Source organism: Erithacus rubecula (assembly GCF_903797595.1).
Source record: "Erithacus rubecula genome assembly, chromosome: 2".
NCBI classification, from domain to species: Eukaryota; Metazoa; Chordata; class Aves; order Passeriformes; family Muscicapidae; genus Erithacus; species Erithacus rubecula.
Genome location: NC_136685.1, coordinates 41,532,414 through 41,553,320, shown reverse-complemented (window position 1 = coordinate 41,553,320; position 20,907 = coordinate 41,532,414). Strand labels below are relative to the sequence as shown.

General features: G+C 41.7%; 1 protein-coding gene across 2 annotated transcripts in view; it reads right to left on the bottom strand.

Annotated features, from left to right (window-relative positions):
- Positions 1 to 15,486: 15,486 nt before the first annotated feature.
- LIN28B (lin-28 homolog B) overlaps positions 15,487 to 20,907 on the bottom strand; it is a 93,424-nt gene continuing 88,003 nt past the window's right edge. For both annotated transcript variants that reach the window (XM_079326222.1, XM_079326223.1), the window contains one exon: positions 15,487 to 15,957. In XM_079326222.1, the coding sequence (XP_079182348.1) occupies positions 15,576 to 15,957 (382 nt within the window). In that variant the 3' untranslated portion in view covers positions 15,487 to 15,575. The remainder of the gene's footprint in view (positions 15,958 to 20,907) is intronic.

Sequence of the window (20,907 nt, the reverse complement as noted above, 5' to 3'; positions counted from 1 at the left end):
AAGAGTATTTACTTAATGTTTAATGCACATAAAATAAGTTACACATTTAAGTTTCAGTGCTGCCATGCCATGCCTGTTTGTTTGTTAAATACTTCTAGAAACCTTGAGAGCTTTTTTTCCCAGAGAACTCTTTAAGACCCCTAAGCCAGAGATAAAGTAGATATCAGGACTTTGCAGAGGGGTGAGTGCAAGTATTACTATAACCTCCAGTATTACACCTACTGTAGCTGAATACTGTTCAGTCACTGCAATTTACCGTGCTTGAATTATTCCTTAGCTTTCTCCTGGGGGATTAATATCTGTTACAGCCACATCCTGATTTCCTGTGCAAAGTGCTTTTGGGATAACAACTCCCTGTCATCCTTCATAGCAAAGAACAGATCAAAGGCAGTGCCTCTTGACATGTATCCACTTGTATGCTATTCCATCAACACTCTAGCATTCGCTGTCACTCAGTGCTCCATCCTGTTCCAGAAAACTAAGGAATTTAATAATAGTATAGACATTGTCTGCCAAAACACTGTGAAGAAATATGAATCTTCTAAGCTTTTAAATGCCTGTTCTCCTGCAGTTTTGTTTTTTTTAATAATTTCCCTGATCACACCACCTTCTGGAGTTTTACTTTGTAAATTTTTTAATCTTTCAGTGTACTTGGGCTTCTCTCCAAATATTTATGAAATTATTTTTCTGTAAAAATTTTTGTGGCCAAAAATTTCCAGGGTTTCATCATTCATGTCTGCAAGTACTTTGCTAGGCTTTCAGAGACACTTTATTAGGATTACAACTTACTTAGAAAAGCAAACAGCCATCTGTGTTTTTCTCTCTACTTCCCTGTTGTTTATTTTTTCAAAAGCTGCCGTGGGTCCATGAAGAGACAAGAGAAGAAGGAATCCTTTTCAAAAGGCTGCACATTTCATCTTCCAGTCAGGTCCACACCCTGGTTCCTCAGGCTCCTTCTCTGTGAGGTGTGCTTGGGAAAGCTGGCAGTGACACTGTTCTTTGGCTGGGTTGCTGGCTTCAGTCCTAAAAACAGCAGGTAACACACTTGCTCCTGGCTAAACTGGACTTTTCCTGACCTCTAAGGGCTTTGGGATGAGTGTGGAGCATGAGGCATGCAGTCACTTTCAGGGGAGAGAGACAGAATCTGGCTCAGAGGCAGGACTTCAGAGGCACCTTTTAAAATATTTTTTAATATTAAGGTCACAGCATAGCTGCTTTGTGGACATGTTCCCATCAGACCTCCACCACTTCCCTTTTCTGGAGCACACCCTGGGCTGTGCCAAAACACAGTCAGGACTGAGCTCTGAGGATTGGGGAAACAGGCTTCTATCTCAGCATTGGGATTTTGCTAGGACCAGTGGCAGCAGGGAAACCCAGTTGGAGACAGCTGGTTCATTTGGCTGGGTGTGAGAAAACAGGAGTGAGAGTCAGCAGGATAAAATCAGCATACAGATGTGTAAGAGATAATCTCTGCTTTCTTGGAGTCGAGTGAGATTGTTCTCTGTGGTTGGGAAAATCCAATGAATTTCTGGGATGTGCTTAAGCTGCTGCAGTGGTGCATGTGGGCTCATCTGCCAGCTGAGGAGAGGTAAGGGGTCTTGAGTGCAGGGCTGAGTCTGCACCTTACACCTCCACAGGGGTTTGTTCTTCTGAAAATTAAGGCAGGTTTAGTCTTGTGTTCCAGCTGGTGTTTCACCCCTGTGAAAATATGGAGGAATGACACAATTTTGTCCAGAATACAAAGGTGCTTGTGGCGAGGATGCAAAATAGGAATTGCTTTTCTGGAAATCCCATAGAGAAATGAGGCTCATACAAGAATTGTGGGGATTATTTGACTCCCTATGTCCTTCCTGCTGCCTTCCTTATTTCCTTCTTTGAACACATTTGGCAGTAGAGACAGTTATCAAAGGAAACTTCATTATGTTCATCTGTAGCTTTTATGTGCTCACCACTAAACTATACAATTAGCCACAAGGAAAAGACACTTGTACTGGCATAAATTATATTTTGAGTGCCTAATATATATAAGTGCCTAACAGATTACTGCTTCTTTGATTTAGAGTATTGAATAGAAAATGCTTTTTTATGTGCATGGGTTCTGCTGTAAAGCATCCTACAGAATGTGAAAGTTTAAATACAATTCCTTACTTAAATGTTAAAGGGAAAATTATAGTACTTATATAGAAAAGGAAACACAAGTAGAGTTTGTTAAAAAGTTGTAGATTTGCTTTGGAGGAAAGAAGATTCCTTTCCTGGTGTGCCTTGAATATTCTTTAATTGCTTCAACCTAGTACTATGAGATGTAGTTTGAAGAGAGTGGGACAAGTAAAAGGCCAAGAAAATACACTTTTAATGTGTGATTCCTGGAGAAATTTGAATTCTTAACACTGCAGCAAATGTTTGCTCCCTCTGCTGCTTTTCCCTGAAAAAGGGGATCTGAAATTTTGCAGGTGAAAAAACAAGAGCCAAATAAAAGCCCCTAAAATAACCAGTGATATAAAATCTGTAACAAAATTAATCATATTTGGTTCTGTGTTTTGTTTTAGTGGGCTGGGAACCGTGATTTTCTTTGCAGAACAAACAATATTTTGTGTTCATTTTACTTAGATACAAGCATTTTAGTTTTTATCCTAAATGGCACATGAACACTCAGGTGGTATCTATCCGTGGGTTATTACTATAGAATTTTTCTGTGACATTCATTTAAATCAGACTGTTGGAGCTAATTACAGTCTGTCCACAAGTTGCTTTCATTGCATTCAGCTCATACCAGCTTCTTTGTACATTGACTATCTTAATGGATGGAGCCTGCTTTTAAATTGTATCTCCACTCATCACAAACCTCTCAGAAAACTAATTGCTTTCTGAATGTTGCCTTAAAATCGGAAGCAGCAAAGAGAGCTGGATTGGTACCTTTTCTCTGCTGCAGTTACCTTGTCAGGGTCAGGGAAGGTGAAGTTGGGAGGCTGCATTGTGACCAAGCCTGTCCCTGAACTGCTTCTAGAGTGCACTCAGCCAGCACAAGGGTTTCTTCATAGCATGAGCACAGATGAGCTCTGATTGACTGTGAAATTTGCTTTGTGCAAGAGCACCCTGGAATTTGCGTTGTTTTGCTTATCAGAGGAGGAATCTTAAAAATTGCTCATGTTGGAAGATGAGAATGCGGACAAACAGCAGCCTCTGCTGGGGAGAAACTTTCTGTGCTTTTTGTAAATGCTGTCACTATCAGTGGGGAAGCCAAAAGGAAAAAAACCAAAAAAACCCAAACTCCACTTAATTGGAAAGACATGGATTTGTCAGAGACTGTGGTAGTGTATGCAAGCTTCAGGCTTGGGGATGAGCCAGATGAGCTTAGAGTATGTGTTCTGGTGCCAAAGTAAGCAATGGAGGCCACATTGCTTGAGGCTGGGCTGCTTAAGTATAGCTGTGATCACACACTTTTTTTAAGGTGAATAGAATTGTGCTGATATGTGGCAGATCTGTGAGCTGCCCCTGCACAACTTTCCCAGACAGATTTTCCTATTGTAATCCTTGTCTTCCTCTTGGAGATGCTTTCTCTGCCTCTCTGAGATAGGTGCAGTAGAGCCTACTGAGGAAAGACAAGGAGAAAAACAATCAATTGTGCACTAGCATAATCATGTCATGGAAAGAATGATCACTCAGCTGTTTGTGTCTTGAAGTGGCTGATCTGAGTTCTGCTCTTGTCCAGCACCATATTTATCATGCTACACAGTGCATTTACAAGAACTAAAAAGTGCTGACTGCTGAAATTGATGTAAATCCCCAATAGAGACAATCAGAATGAAAGGAAGATGCTGTATATAAATATTATGGGAAATATTTTAATGGGTTCTGCAGCGAGGAAAAAATTATTCTTCTTTTCCAAAGGGGGAAATGTTTTGGGAGAATATGCACTGTCATCTGGCACTTCCAAGCACTTCAGTTTGAAAAATCAAAGCCTCTTATGTGCTTTCTTATTCTCCTTTTGTTCTGCTTACCAGTTCTGTTGACTGAACGATATGTACCTCAGCTGTAATGCTGTAATATTCAAACCCAGCTCTGGGCTGTACTGTGAAAAGAAAATGTTAACATCTACTGAGCTGCTCTTAGAGAAAATTTTGACATCTGCAGTATAGCTCTTGCAGAGTGAATGGTACCCTCATGGCCAGGTAAATGGGGTATTTATCATCAAAATCTGCCTCATTAGGATTTTGTACATGGTGCAGTATAGCAGGAAGGAAGCAGATTCTGTTTTTGCAGCTGCTGCTGTGGCAGTCCTAAGGCATTTAGGATTCCAGTTAGCTCTTCTCTTCCCTGACAGCCCCTACCCTTTCAGAATGGGATAGGGAGAGATAAACCCCTTCTCCTGGTCTTGTCTGGCACAACCCAGGGTTCCCCTTTTGTAAGGTCAGAGAGGTGTATGTTCAGTGCTCACCTACTCCTGACCTGTTTAAAAGTGTTGTTAAAGGAAACTGGGTTTAGTGTTTTGGGCTCTTTTCCCTCTCCTTTGGACTTGGGGAACTGTTTGTTAATCCCTTTGAGCCCACCTTCCCTGTAAAAGGAAACTGCTAAAAGAGAGACATTTTCTTCTTTCAGCCTACCCCCACAGCTGTATTTTTTTACATTTATTGCTTGTATGAGAAGTTGTCACCTTATGGTGTGTAGTACCCTCAACTAGAGAAAGCGGCTCCATCTGGGTCCTTGGCCAGAACAGAGAAAATTCCTCCAGTTTTTGTTTTATGATGTTTTGATGTGTATCTTTTTAAACAAACAAAGAGTCACATGGCAATCACATTTTTTTCTCTAAGGCCTGGAAGATTTTACCTGTACAATTCATATGAGAGCTAGTACTTGGTATGCACAGAGCTGCCTAACAGCCCCTCTAACAACAGCAAAATTATACATTGAATTAAAAATAAATATACAAACAAGGCAGCTGAGCAGATCTGAAAATTCACAAGGCAAATACCTTGCTATGTAATCTGGAGAAACAGACCAGTGCACTATAAAGAGACTTGGGGTATGTTAAGTGTTTTCCTGAGAACCTGAGCAAACCAAGTGACAACCAGAGAATGAAGAGCAGGAGCAGGGATTTCCAGACCTGTGATCTCCTCACTCTTTGCAGGTGTGGTTCACCAAGCCCACTTTTTCAGAAGGGATTGGCACATTCTGGAAGCTGCTGAAGCTGCACTTAAGACATTTCAATCCTTTTCAGGGAAGCAGAGGCTTGTCCTCCGTGCTGACCTGTGCCCTGGCTGCCGGGGCCTTGCTGAGAGCCAGAGAATAGCAGACAGGGATGAGATGGAGTAATTACAGTGCGTGAATGGGGAAAAGAAAGATGGACCCCTTTCCTCTTTCATCTCAAACAGAGGAGCTAATTTAGGGAGCCTTTCTAACAAAAGCTCACGGTGACCCGAACCCTTCCCCCTCTGCCTCAGCGGGACAAAGGCAGGCTCGGGGCGCTGGGCCCAGCCGGGCTCGGGTGACACTGCAGCGCTTGGGACTGCCAGAGCCTCGGGCAGCCACGGGAAACCGGCCGAAAGGGACTCTCGACCTTCTTCATGCTTCCACCAGCCCTTTCTTCTTGGGTCCTGTCACTGCACTCGGGCTTTGTGCCGGTAGCGTTCCAGGAAATGGATGGTTTTGTTTGGATTTTGAGTGAGTGGAGCGTGTCCCTGTGTGACTCATGGGGGTTGCAAGGTTTTTATGGTAACTGCTTGTAGCTCTTAGCTGCAAGCTAATAAATAACCTTGTGCTACTTAGGGGCTCAAGATCTCTGCTGATGGGTGTATTTTCTTCCATTACATTCACTGCTCCTGTTGTGTCTGTGTCTCGCCACAGTGCTTCAAATCCATGTGGAAAGAAGCAGATGGGTTGTTTTCACTGAAAAAAATTCACCTGGAAATCAGTCCTAATTCCTGTCAGTGCTGTTGATTTGAAAAATTTCTTGATTTTTGAGAAAAATACTTGCTTTAAGCCTCAGAGATAGATCAGCATATTGTCATTCCCAGTCTCAAAAACCTACCAGTTGCCAGAGCACTCAGAAAATGTTTATCTTGCAGAAAAATTGTGAAGAGCCCTAGGTCCACCCTTGCCACTTAGTCAAGCTGAAGAGCAGGAAACCATGAGCAGACAAAATAAGGGAGGTTTTACACCACTGCCTGCAGAGATGATGCTGTCTGGTCAAACAGCTGGAACTTCAACCCCTCCCTTGCTGTTTCTGGGAAGCTGTGTGAGGTTTCTAGGAGCAGGTTCTTACCTTCCTCTTTGTGGTCCATGGCCTTTATCCAGCAGGACTGTGGTGACACTCATGCAGAGTGCTGCACCCAGAGGAAGGATGCTCTGCAGAGCTGCCTGTTTCTCAGTAGTACTGGCTCAAGGTGAAATACTCTCAGCCTCTCTTGACTTTGAGCAGTGTGGTCTGACCCAGCTAGATACCAGATGCCCACCAAAACTGCTCTATTACTCCCTCTTCAGCTGGACAGGGGAGAGAAAATGTAATGAAAGATTCATAGGTCGAGATAAGGACAGGGAGAGATTAATCTCTAGTCACTGTCATGGGCAAAACAGACTCGACTTGGGGAAATTGGTAATAAAATGGTAATTTATTACAAATCAAATCAGAGTATGGTAATGAGAAATCTAAAAACTTTCTTCCCTCCCCCCACCCCTTCTTTCTGGGCTTAGTTTTGTTCCCAAAATCTCTATCTCCTTCCTGCCAGCAGCACAGGGGAACAGGGAATGGGTGTGGTGGGTTCACCACAGGTTCTCTCTGCTCCTCAGGGAGAGGACTCCTCATACTCTTTCCCTGCTCCAGAGTGGTGTCCCTTTCATGGAAGACAGTCCTTCATAAACTTCTCAGTCCTTCCCATGGGCTGCAGTTGTTCATGAACTGCTCCAGAGTGGGGTCCCTTCCATAGGGTGCAGACCAGGAACAGAGTGCTCCAGTGTGGGTCCTCCATGGGCCACAAGTTCTGACAGCAAACCTGCTCCAGCATGGGCTTCTCATGGGGTCACAGCCTCCTCTGGGCATCCACCTGCTCCCCTATGAACTTCCATGGGCTGGAGGGGCACAGCTGCTTCACCATGGTCTGCACCAAGGGCCCCAGGAGGATCTCTGCTCCAGACCTGGAGAACCTCCCCCTCCTTCTACACTGATCCTGGTGTCTACTGAGCTCTTTCACAAGTTCTCACTTCTTTCTCCAACAGCAGTTGTGAAGAATATTTTCCTGTTCTTAAATCTGTTATCCCAGAGGTAACACCACCATCACTGCTGGGCTCAGCCCTGGCCAGCAGCAGATCTGCCTTGGAGCTGGCTGGCATTGTCTCTGTCAGACATGGGGGGAGCTTACAGCAGCTACTCACAGAAGACACCCCTGTAACCCCCCACTGCCCCCCACACCCCCAAACCCTGCCAGCAAACCCAATATGGGCAGAGGAACAGGCTGTAGCCTTTAGTATTCAGGCCAATTCAGAGCCATCACTTCTTCATGAGCCATCAGGAGAAACAACCCCAATCACTGATCTGAAAATGGAGCATTACTGAAACAGATGGAAGGGCACCTGAGCCTATTGCTGCTCTTTGAAGTCCCCTGATAGGCTGTCCCCAAACTCCTGGAGCTGCCACTAATCCTATTTTTTCCAGATTCTTTGGTCAGAGGAACTAGCAAACCTTGCCCTCTTTTTTTCCTTTTCTTTACTTTTTTTTTTTTTTTTTTTTTTTTTTTAATCACCTGGTGCTGAAACCATATGTCTGCTCCTGCAGTTCTTTTGCTTTAATTCCCCTTGGCTTTTGCTGACAGACAAACAGATCCTAGGGCTCAGGGACTGCAGGCATGGTGCTTGTGCCTGTCCCCTTCACCCTCCCACACCGCAGCAGCCGAGCAGAGGGTCTCTGTGGGGGCAGCCTCTGCTCCTCTCTGCACAGCTTTGTGCAAGACAGCTGCTTTTCAGAAACTCTCAGGCTTGAAACTCCGGAGAAGTTACGGTTCAGCAGGCTTGACTGTGACTTTTTGTCACAGCTGTCAGTGTAGGTCAAGGAGAGATGAAAGAAATGGGGGCTGAATGGAAACTTGCTGTTCTTCAAGCCCCCACCCTTGCTGTGCTGCCTTGGGGGAGAAATGGCATTGCTGCTTTCATAGGCAACTCCCAAAATACTTCCAAATGTAACTTATTTTACGTTATTCTAGTAACTTTCAGCCAGTATTTCCTGAAATATCTGATTGCCTCAAATATTTTGGATGCTCCAACTGAAGTGGGTTTGGTTGTTCATTGGGGGGTTTTTTATTATTTTTTTTAAATTTAGTTTTGGTGGGGCACTTCTAGCTAATTGCTTTAAAGAACCCAGTGCATGATAATCCAGCAGATTTCTAAAAGGGAAAGAAGACAAAAGAATCAGTTTTCTAGGACACTGAAGACCAACACTGGCAGCTCAACTCGGCTGATTTTAAAGCCACAGCTGCTAGGCTACCCCAGCATAGAAGTTAAAGGATTCTGAATGAGGCAAGTAGCAGGTTTCTCAAAATCATGATAAAGGAGGAGGCAAGTCTACATAAAAAAAAAAAAAAAAAAAAAAAAAAAAAGGAAAAAATACGGGATCTTGTCTGTCATTTCAAAAACTAAAAAAAGAGGGTTGAATGTCCTTATTGGTGCACATAGGACTCTTAACTATAGTGGACAAAGAGCTGGAAGTTGAAGCCAGTGGAACTGGAAATGAGGCACTACTTATTAGCAGCAGGTGATTAAAACAAGCTGTCATGGAGCAGAGCATCTCTTCTTTTTTTTTCTCAGAAGCATTCAGGCCTCATCTGAAGCCCAATTATGCTTGGAGCACCCAAGCAAACATGGCTCCAGTTAAAGCCAACTGCTAAAATTCAATGCTGTAGTAACTGCCCTGAATTTAACAGCCTGTGCAGTCCAGCAAGTCAAACTAGATAAACAACTGGTACTTCCTGGCCTGGAAGTCTGGATTATTTGGAAGTAAATGGGTTGTAGGAATCTAAACCTAGATTGATACCTATGCTCAGTGCTTGTCATTTCACTTTCTGTTTGGTTCACCTTCTCCTGGCTGGCCCAATATTAAGAACACCCCCAGTCCACCACTGTTGGTTTATGAACTGTTTGGCTGCTCCTGGATATCTAGGCTAAGAGCTGTGCAGCAAGTAATGCCCAGGGCCAAATATTGAACAGCCAGCAAACAAAAATTGACCATGCTGAGCATCAGCAGCCTGAAAAAGTGCCTGGGGCTCGATGGTAGCTACTCTGCAATCATGCAGTGGCCAATGACTGCAAAAAAATAATAACTGGTGCAGAGTAACTGCTCATTCTAGAGGTCAACAGCATTGCAGGCAGCAGACAACACTGGAAACAGCACAGCACTTTGCCAAAATGGTGCTTACATTAATTAATTGGACATCACCCAAATTATACTAATACTGGGAGGACGACATCCACAGAATGAATTCCCTCCTGTCCCCCACAGAGTGTCTTCCTGTGCAAGTATCCAGGAAGTGTGAGGGCTAGTTATGTTAACAGCTTGAAAGTACGTGAAATTACTTGCATCTGGGATATTTTTGTTATTGGGGAAAAGTTGACTGGTGTTGAAGGAAGGAGATAGGTATGCTGAGTCTACCATAAATTATGAGTAGTTTTGAAATGAATGGCTTGTGTAAACAGCTCTTGCTGCCAGCAGATTGTAAGAAAAATGCAATTCTTTCCAAAATGGCTACATTTGTTTTGGCACTTAGGGTTACATAAAGGCTGGAGATAGCTGGAATCATGTGTCCCAGGACCCAGAGAACAGGGAAGAAAATAAACAATCTACTTTTATCGTTATTTCAAAAGGCTTCTGTGATTTTGATGTTACTCTATTGACTAATTTAGAAGTTTCAACCCAGAGATTTCTTCTTGTTGGCACAGAGCAATGTTGCTGTTCAGGCTGTGTGGCAGTGATCACTTCTCTGCAAGGTTAGGATTGGGGCCTTGGCTTGCAGCAGTGGATTTAGGGACTGCTGATGATCTGTTAATGAGGGAATCTGTTAATGAGGTGAGGGGAAGTAAATGGAAGTTTTCTATGACTAGAAGAGTAGTAGATACTCACCCTTTCATGCAGGTGTTTGTACAAAGAGGAAAATAAATTTGCCTTGTATTAGCAGAAGTTGTTAAATTTTGCTATTGATCACCTGCATACATCACCTGTATTAAAACAGGCACTGGAGCTGACATATACAAGTCCTCAAATATTTCAATACAGAATGATGAACTAATGCTATCCAAGTCACTAATAACACTTTATGTAATTTAGGGAAGAAATTTAGAGGTAATGAAAAATCACAGCACTTTCTAAAAAGAAACCCTTCTTCAGTTTAAATTAGCATAAAATAGATAAATGCAAGCTTACAGATTATGGAAGAAGTAATAAAGATGGGATGAGGCTTAAATATCAGAAGCCTTTCAGCCCAGAGAATAACCTAAGTGTCTAAATGTCTGACAGCTTTAATGTCCAGTGTACTCTCACAGAGAGTAAGAACTAAAAGCTATAATCCTGCAGTTTAATTTCAAGAGCCAAATAGGTTTTTGGGGTACAATTTCTACAGCACCTCAAGTATGATTCAGGTATGAATTAATAATTTATTTCTCCCTCCCTCCTCCCAACAATGGCTTACATAACAATTTTTTTTCTGAAGGTAATATCCCAAAACTAAGCGAGCATTGGTGCAAAAGAAAATTCCTCAGTGATTTACAGTGTGTTTTTACCATGCAAATAAAGCAAATCTCAAAGCTTCACTGTAAATGTCAATGTTATATGTTTTATTTTTAATCAAGTAATTCTTTTAAACCTCACAATATCCATGACTGACAGGAAAAAAAGACATTAGGCATGAAATGCGAATATAAAATACACGATATGTAGAAAGGCAATCAGTGCTTTAGTCCCTCAAGACAGTAAACAGGTGAAATGACCTTCAAAACTTCAACTCAAGGCTTTTTTCTTACAACATAAAATTCAAGTGAATTTTCTTTTATTTCACCTTGTAAACAACATACAAGTCAAAATGGACAATGAGGTAATCTATACTACAGAAGATAATTTAAAAACACTAGATAAGACACAGTATTAAAGACATATAGAAATCAGTGTTCACTTTGGTCTCTAGTATGGTTATTGTTATTATTATCACAAGCAACACATACTAGTTAAAGCCAGCCTGGTGATATTTGTCAGACAGTTGTTGCTTAACTTAGTAATCCAAGAGGTAGTCAAAACCATTGTCCTTTGTAAAGATGTTCATACATTTGGTTCAATGACAATGGTAGCAAATACCTTGCTATTTTTCAACATTCTCAGAGAAATACTGCCACAGCTGCTGATACACAGCTCTGGTTTATTAAAAAAAAAAAAAAAAAAAAAAAAAAGAAGCATGTGTTCATAGATCAACCTCTTGTTATCAGTCAACGGTTGTAACAGGGGTAACACAACCACTGGATCTTAAAGAGGCTGTTGATAAACTAAGCAAAATAAGATCAATGCATTTAACAAGGCTCTCCTTGTTTCTAAAACAGTACTCAAATCTCATTAAGACTTCTAGGAAATTAAAATCAGTGCATCTGCACATGTACATATCTTCCCAATTACTTTTATATCTAGCACAGGGGAATACATATATATTTTTTTATGATAAACATTTCTTACAGATAAATTAATTAAATTAAATTTAAGACTCGATGCAAATTCCCATGTTCTTTTATAATTCTTCTTACAAAGAATGGTACAAGATCTATAAGCACTTTTTGTTAATGGGGTTCTATTAACAAAACTAAGTTAGCAGGAACCAAGCAGGAACTCCAAGATAACACTGGTGCAGAATAAAATGGCTGAAAAAGGTGGCCTGCAATGGGAAGAGGTAGGATCCAAATGTGGTGTTTGGCACTCCCTGAAAGCTGGCTAAAGGCGAAATATTGCAAATTGTATTACAATGCCAGATCTACCATTAACTGCAACAAAAAAGTTATTTGGCTCTTCCTCCAAATACAAGTCTTCCTCGTGGCCTATCTTTTGTAGCGTGTAATTAAATATCGTGACCTCTCCTTGGGGAAGAGTAAAAAATATCTCACAATGTCCCTTACAATTAAATCACATTGACTATTTTGGGATGGGGGAAGGGGAGGGAGAGAGACTCTTGCTTCAGGTTTAACCTTATCTCCACTATTGTTGGGAGAAAAATACATCTGTCTGAGCAGATATTTGAACCATTTCTACTCAAACGAGTTTTATTGTGGAGCGCTCTGGCAAGGACAGGCTGGTGAATAGGGGGAAATCTAGCCTGAGCGAATGCTGACGAATATTAATTTTGTCCTTAGACACAGAGGAAGAATCCCAAACTCACTCTGTGCTTCCTCCTTTGAAAGGTTCTTTGCATACTTGGAGCAGCCAACTGGAGGAGTATAACCAGATTATTTTTTTCCCTACTGCAGCCCAGTGTTAAGCAGTTCTCTGCTGCAGCTTACGCTGCTATATGTTTAACTTAGGCATGTACATTTTTGTCTTTTCTGAAGCTGTATTTATTCCCATGAACAGTGCCCATAATCCTTTGGACAGAAAAATAAAAACTTTCAAAGAAATGTTTGAAAAGGTCTCATCATTTCAAATGGATGTTTCATCTTAAACAAGTATTTACCATAATGTCTTCAGTGGTGAACTAACAGTTACATATTTAGTACAGGTAAAAAGTATGTACCATAGATCAACAGCCACCTTTAAGGCCACAGCAGCACAAAGGTGTGTTCATGCAGTAGATATGAGGTAGCCTTTTGCTGTAAACAGAATAATAATTTTATTGTCACCTATGTAAACAAAGTGGGCTTGATGCTTTTGTGTTTTTATTCTTCCCCCTACACCCCCATCCCCCATCCCTCCCCTCCTAGAAAAGCTAAGCACCAGTAACTCCGACCGGCAGTCAGTGGGAGCTGTGGTTGCCCAGCATCTCTGAAAACTCAGACCCTGTGAATGCAAAGACACAAATGCTCACATAAGCAACCAGTACAGAATACCACTTCATCATTTCACAGGAACTTATACAAAACGCTGAGATCTGATTATCAGAAACGTAGGTCTACGTCAACTCAGAGGTAGTTACTAATATCAGTACATAATACTTATATAGAGATAAAAAGGTCTAAGACTATTTGGTTTGTTCTGAGTAAGCAGGTCTGTAGACTATTCTGTAAAGAAAAAACATTACATGGTATATTCCCTGAGCAAAGTTCTTTGTCCTGAGTATGTTATGTAACAGTGATAACATTCTAATATATAAAAATAAAACCTTAAGCTTTCAACAATAACATAGGGTTTGGTATGTGCTCTTAGCAGTTCAGTCTGACTTTGGTGCACACGGTGATTTCAAACAGCACCAATAAAAATCCACACGTTGAAAACATTTCCTTATCTCAGCTCTGAACTTCTTACATATAAACAGGGAATGACCAGTTTTCCAATCCACAGTTGCCTATTTCTATAAGGAACTTTGGTTTAAATTTTCAAAGTGACCTAAGTTTTGCATCTTTGCCGTTTAACCTGGTTTTTACACCGACTAGAAGGTTAAGCAACGCCACTTTGATTTGTCTACATAATTTAAATAAGTTTACTATCCTTACGTAAGGCAAGGAAGTTCTCTATAGATATATCACATTCAATATCGTCAAAGGTAAGCTTTGCATTAGCATACTGAGAACTTCAGTACAAACCTTGAGATTCTTGCAAACACTGGCAAGGAATTCACACAAAATAATTCTCTCGGAATTGTGCCCTTCACTGAGGAGTTCGATGACCACCTGTTCACTGAAGCAGCAGCAGCAGCACCAGGAAAAGTCTCATGTGGCAGGACAAGTGGGAAGGGGAAGGCCAGGCACCGAGCCAGCTGCATACCTGCTGTACCCACCGGCTGCAGAGGAGCTGCCACGGTGAGACTCTGGCTCGCTGCAGCCTTTCGTGCAGGCTGGTTCCTTAGTTTGATTATCCGAGCTTAAACCTACCCGACACTTTCAAGCTTTAACAGCCTGTGTTTATTGCCAATGTTAAGGATTATACAGGTTTCTCTAATTAACTTACATCCACAATGGGATTTGTCAGAGTACGTTATCTTACGTATGACTTGGTAATTCAAAAGTTACAAATGGAAAGCGACTCGAAGTTTTGATAGGCTCCAACTCTATTAACCCCGAGCAAGGCCTGCAGCCCAGGGAGTCTCACTCTGAGGCCACCAATCTTTCTCCTCTTTCACACAGAAGTGTGTGGTCCTAGGGCACTCTGGACCAAGGCTGGTCAGCTGCAGCCCCCAGTTCACAAGTAGATGATGCCCAGGGCTTCTGGCAAATGTGCAGAAGTCCCTTCACTCAGGCTGGTCTGCACCCATGCTGTATCATCATCGAGGGAGGCTAGCTGAGCAACCCCAAGTACCCATCAACTTTCAGTCTTTAGAAACTACTTAGCCCAGGATCTCATTTGCTTTGCATTTTGTTTTCTTCAAAACCCAAACAGACAACAACAATAAAAATCCCTGGGGAGTTCTCTCCACGGTATTTCAACAGGAAGTAAGGGGGAAGACCCTTCAAACTGAGGGACACTACTTGGGACCAAGAGAAATTGCTGCTGCTGCGGCTACTACTGCCACCAAGGTACCCTAAATGTTCACAGTATACAAATGGCTAACCAGGGTGGCATCCTGACACCACTCAAAGGGGTCTGTTTGGTAACAACTTATACATTCTCCCCTACACAACAGACATCTAAATCACAGTAACAATCACATTAATTTAACAAAACGCTTTGAGAAACCATCACAGAAACTACACATTCATTGTCTTTTTCTGGAGCTTTACACTCCTCACCAACAAAGAAAGGGTGGTGGCAATGAGAGTTGTCTTGAGTCATGAAACTGCCCTGCACCAGCATGGGGAGGGGTTTTGGTACTTTGTGGAGATGAAAAAGGAAGTAATTCAAACTGATGGTACGGGGGATGTCTTAGTATCTTTAGTACCATATGGCAGCTTTAAAACATGAAAGTATCCTTTGGTTCACAAGAGAAGTAACAGTCTTGATCTCAGTTCTTTGTGTGGTTTATCAGGTTTGGTTTGTTTCGGAGTGAAATTTTAGAAAATTGGGTTTTCTTGTTTGCTATTTGAACACGTTTGGAAACAGGTTGTAGGAATGAGTTCAGAAACATTGGGTTACTGTGACTTTTGCTTCACAGTAATGTCTGGTGGGATCTGGAGAACGGTCTGATGGAAAAATATATATTTATAGATATGTACACATACACACACGCGCATGCACACCCATACATACACACAGAAAGTAAAACATAATGCACCCTGCTCAAATGTATTTCGTTTGGAGTGATTTGTCTATCAAAGGAAAAAAAAAACCCAAAAAACAAAAAACCAAAAAAAAACATTCACAGTTCCTCAACAGTAGTTAAAATTCCAGGTCAGCTACTGATAATGAATTATTTCCCCTGTACTTGCATGAGGTAGACATCCCGAGAGGGTAAAGAAAACGGAACATTATGAGAAATGCATTAAGTTTTTTTCCTTTTCTGGACAGAAGGCCCCTTTCTGTTTGGTTCTTCAGGCGACACAGACAACTTACTGGCCGCAGCCTCCTGCGGCGACCTGCCCGGGCGCTCGGCGGTGTCCGGCCTGCCTTCCTGAGGGTGCGACGGCGACGAGAAGCCGTGCGTGCCTCCCCCTTCCCTCGGGAAGGCAGAAGTGGAAGGCTGCGGCTCGGCTTCGTGTCTTCCCTGAGAGCCGGCGGGCTGCTGCTGCTGCTGCTGCGAGACAGTTTTATGGGGGCAGTTCGCCACCATGTGCGTGATGCTCTGACAGTAATGGCACTTCTTTGGCTGCGGAGGTAGGCTGCACTCCTTAGCGTGGTGGTCCAGGCCACCGCAGTTGTAGCATCTGAAAGCGAGCAGAGGCACAGATGGAGTTAGGGGATTAGCGGCGCACGGCTCCTGCTGCCGCTAGAGCGCAGCAGATCTCCAGCCACGGCCGGTCCCTGCCCGCCCCGGGAGATTCCCGGCGGGACACGGCCCGGGAACGGCGCCCACGGGCTCCCGACAAACTCACTGCAGCCCCGGCAGCAGTCACCGTGTGCTCCCTCTCCAAACTCCCAACCCGCGGGCACGTGGTTGTGACCGGGCGCCACTTCCCATGGGATGCCACTTCTACCCATGGGATGCCTCTTCCCATGGGATGCGCTGCCAGGAGCCACAGTGGGCAGAGAGCTCGCCAGCCGCACGGACGGGGCTTCTCCCACACTTCCCAGAAGTGGCCAGAAACCTCCTCTATTTAACCTTGTTGGCCAGGGGAGTCCTGAAGAACTCTCCAGCAATTCCTTAGCGAATCCTTTGTAACACACTCCAGGAACACCAGCTATTGGATTACATTATTCTAACATACGATACAAAGAAATAATTACACGCCCTTGGCATGGTGACCTTATGTGCACCACTGAGTTTTCTATTTTGGCTGCTTTTGTATGGTTTCTGTTTCTTTACTTTATAAAACTTGCACTGAATGCACAGACATTACATTTATAATAATCTAACTGTTACTGAAATAATCTAATGTTACTGGAAAGAATTGCACTGGGTTTTTTTGTTTGTTTGTTGTTTCCTTTTTCTCCCCCTTTCCCTTAACCACTTAACCACTTAAAAAAGAAAGAAAATAAAAAATCACAAATACTTAGGTCTGTGGAGTCAACTTAAAGACTAAAAAAAGCTTGCAATTATAACTATGTACAAAATACTGAGAAGTGTTCTGGATCAAGCCCACAAAAAGATATTTTACATTTTCAGATTCCTGGAAAGTAACAAAGTACCATTTGATTATTTCAGCTAGTATTCAGTAGTCCCCAGTAGTTTTTACAATATCCAGAAGTTTAGTCCATTCAAAGCTTATGTACAACTGGAATCTCACTTACTAAATTTGCTTTACCTTGCGAAGTAATGCTATTGATAAAAACTGTGTCATTTTTTAAAAAAGACTGCAAATACCAACATTTGTAATTCCACTCCAGGAAACAATCCCTGGCCCCTCCCACTTCACATCTCTTCATCAGAAAGATACCAACCATACTTTCACTTCCACAGACAAATGAATGAACAGCGTAAGTTGCTCATGGGATACTGCATGCTATCATGTCCTACAAGACTGGCCAATAACTTAAAGAAGTTAAATAATGAACAGAACTTCATTAACCTTTCAGAAATTATTGTGATTTATTGTTGTATCTTTCCTAAAAGTGAGTAAGAAGAAACCAAGCCCGGTACCATGAACTCTGCACTTCTACAATAATCGCAATAACATATTTTAGGTGAACTGGTTCTATTTTGATGTCACCACTGCACTGAAGTTTGATGTGATTTTTCAGTGGAATTTGAAGGCTATGCCAACACTACTCTGTCTGCATATACTACAGACAAAGCTTCCCTTGAATCACAAAGAAAATAACATGTACCAGCCCCATTATCACTTAGTATTGATTTCCCTAGCACAGGAAGGGAAATGACATACTAAGTACATTGTAAAATCTAAACATCCTGATCTAAGACCAAAACATCAAGCTTTTTTCTCCTATAGTTAAAAAAGTAACTTTCAAGTTATCAAACAGTATCCCTCTGACTACTTTTTGCCAAATCATTGCAGGTATTTCCAGATTAGCAACCCCCATTTGACAGTATGTTCAGCATTCAGTCTTCCTAACTGGCATTCAGCTATGTTTCCACCACAAGCTTTCTAAACACCCTCTGGAAAAAGTGATAAGGAAATAAGCCTTGCAATTAGAGAAATGAAACTACAGCAGAAAGTAAAAATCTAAGTGTTTTAATTTCTCTCTTTCCAATAAACACATCCAAGAATTCAGAGATATGGTACTGATTGCAATTTAAGTTATATTAGAGAACAGTGTTTATTATTACCTTTGTCATTGGTTTCTAGCAATGTACTTGTTCCTGGGATAAATGCATTGTAACACAGTATAGCATAGGAGAGTGCAGACATTCTGGAAATTACGGTTTTTATCTTAATTCAGAATATGGAATTTTATGGCTGTGAATGCATCAGCACATATCTCCCTTAATATCACATCTGTTTAGAATGGCTAAAAAAAGGGCAAAGTTTGAAAACAGAGTGAAGGGCTTCAGTAGCAGTGTAGGCAGTAGCCATGGACAAATCAATTCAATCAGTCACTATGGTATGCTCTGTGTTATTTAACTCAGTGGATCGTTTCACCTCACCAATTGGCAAAGAACCTGCTGTCAGGGCCCCTGCTTCCACTCCAGCAGCCTCTGTCACCCTTTGCATATATACTCAGGCAATACATCCTGTTTGCAAAATACTGTAACTCCTTGCATTTATTTAAATTGTCACTGAAATAGCAGTGTAAAAGAAAAACTCTATCAGAAGCAGTTGTGATAGAACTCTGACTTGGCTTTTTGGGGATGCTTTTTGTTACCAATCAATTCAAGCATCTGGGTAATTATCTATATATCTCTATATATATATATACACACACACATATATATGCCAGACCTACAGAGGAGGGTGGTATTTATTCAGTTCTTTTAACTATTTATTCATTCTTTGTCAATCACTCTTAACAGGAGAAGAGATCACACCTTGCTCTGCAGTGCCTTCCCTTTCCAAGGGATTTATCCCAAAATGGGAGTGATCAGCCACCTCAGAGCTCACAAATGATGCATGGCAGCATCCCCAAGCATTAAGGCATGGCATTAACCGTTTTGTCCTGAGTGCTTCAGCCCTTTGCTCCTCTCTGCTGCCTGTCCTTGTGTTACAACACCATGGAAGCAGACAGCAGGATGTGCACACGGGAGCTCACACATGCACATCTCTACCTACACACAGAGAGAACAATGCCCAAGCTGACTCCTGCCATGAAAACTGAACAATTCTCACTCGATTCTGCTCTCAGAAACCCTACATTAGTGCAACCATAGCAAGCTTCACTTCTGAAGCACCACGGAAAGAATGTATGTTAGTTTAAATACAAGTTTATGTGGAAATTCTACCACAAGATGAATAAAACACAAAAAGCCCTTAAACGTGCAATTATAATAGAATCAGCACTTACAAAGAACAAAAGTAAGAAGGATTTGTTAAAAAAGGATTGTCTTTCTCACAGTAGGCTTCCATGATTTGCTAGCTAGTTTCAGGCTCAAAAATATAAAGAGAGGGCAATTATCCTAACGGGAAATTCTCTCTTCTCTACAGCAGTGACAGGACAGTGAATCATGGTGATTTTTTTTTATATAAAAAAGATGAACATATTAATAGAGGAACACCTTGAGGAACTTGTCTAGCATTATATTTCAATAGTCTCACAAAAACTGTAACATTAATACCCACTAATGAAGAAAGAAGAGAGCATGTAGCAAGGTTAAAAAACCTCCTAAATTCTCATTCATTATGGATTTGTGTTTGCATAAAACTATACATATTAAAGGAAACATGAAGAATCAGAAGTGTACAGATTTGAACATAAACTATGCTGCATTCATTGCAAGAAGGTGATGACTGAAATTGATTAGAAGTACTCAATTTCACAACCAAATAATACCATCTAGTCTCCATCCAGCTTTTCTCCAGTCTTTAGCTTTTTTTCTTTGTTCCAGCAATCCAGCAACTCCTACTCATGAAGCATATACCTGAAATCCGAACTTTTTAAAACAAAACCCCTTGGCTTGCAAATATATTATCCACAGTAACAACTCAGATGGGTTAAGCAGCACTAGGTAAACACAACTTCTTGTTTCTTTAAGATGTTTTATAATATAATTTAGATGATAATCCAATACATATGACAAGCAGAGAATAACATGTAACCCCAGACTGTTATCTGTTGAGTGAAAAAACTGTAAAATTACCCTAGTGACTGGGGGGAGGGGGAGCAGGGAATAATGGGTTAACATCTAACAGGGATACGAAAGGGAGGGAAAGGGGTACAGTCAGAGGAAGACTAAAATAATTCACCAGGATATACCCCACACCAATTCCTCTTCTGTTCTTCCTTTCTGAATGCTATCAGACTACAAAAAAAAAAAAAAAAAAAAAATCTTAGTTAACAATACTCCATCTTGTTGCAACATTAATGCCTTGAAAAACAGCATGGAATTCAGCAGCATGTGCACGTGAGATGCTGTTACAATCATACCTAAATGTGCTGTCCTTTTCAACCATCACTTTCACAACATACCTAAAGAAGGGCAGACAGAACAGGTGGGAGATCAGCTGTTCTATTTTGTAAATGACTGTAAAGGGAAGTTAAACTACCCACATTCTAACAGAAAAATGGGTCTTAGACTAAGATGTTCACTGTTTAATGCTTCAGCGACTTGTCTTGAAAATAAGGCCATAGAACACTGCAAAGGGATGCTTCTCACTATCTAGATGTGACACAAAAGCTCAGGGTGGAGTGCTCAGGCACCACCTGGAACAAGTGACAAAGACCTCCAACACCTCAGCAGGACTGAAAGGATCTCCTGGACTATCGAGGATCTGCTAATTTCAAGTTTTCTTTGCTGCAGCTTGAAAAGCCAAGTTGGATGGGGCTCTGAGCAACCTGGTCTAGTGGAAGGTGTCCCTACCTATGGGAGGTTGAAACTGGATGGTCTTCAAGGCTCCTTTCAACCCAAAATGTTTTGGTGAGCTAACAAGACACGCTGAAGATGAGTGGAATGTACACTCTGCTCGTGCCCTCTGACAGACAAATGGATGGGATGTTTCTGCTCACATGTGCATTGCTGGGGTTTACACCATTCTGGTTATCAACCTTTAATTCTTAAGCCCTAGCTGAATGCAGGAAAGAATACAGCTAACTTTGAAAACTCT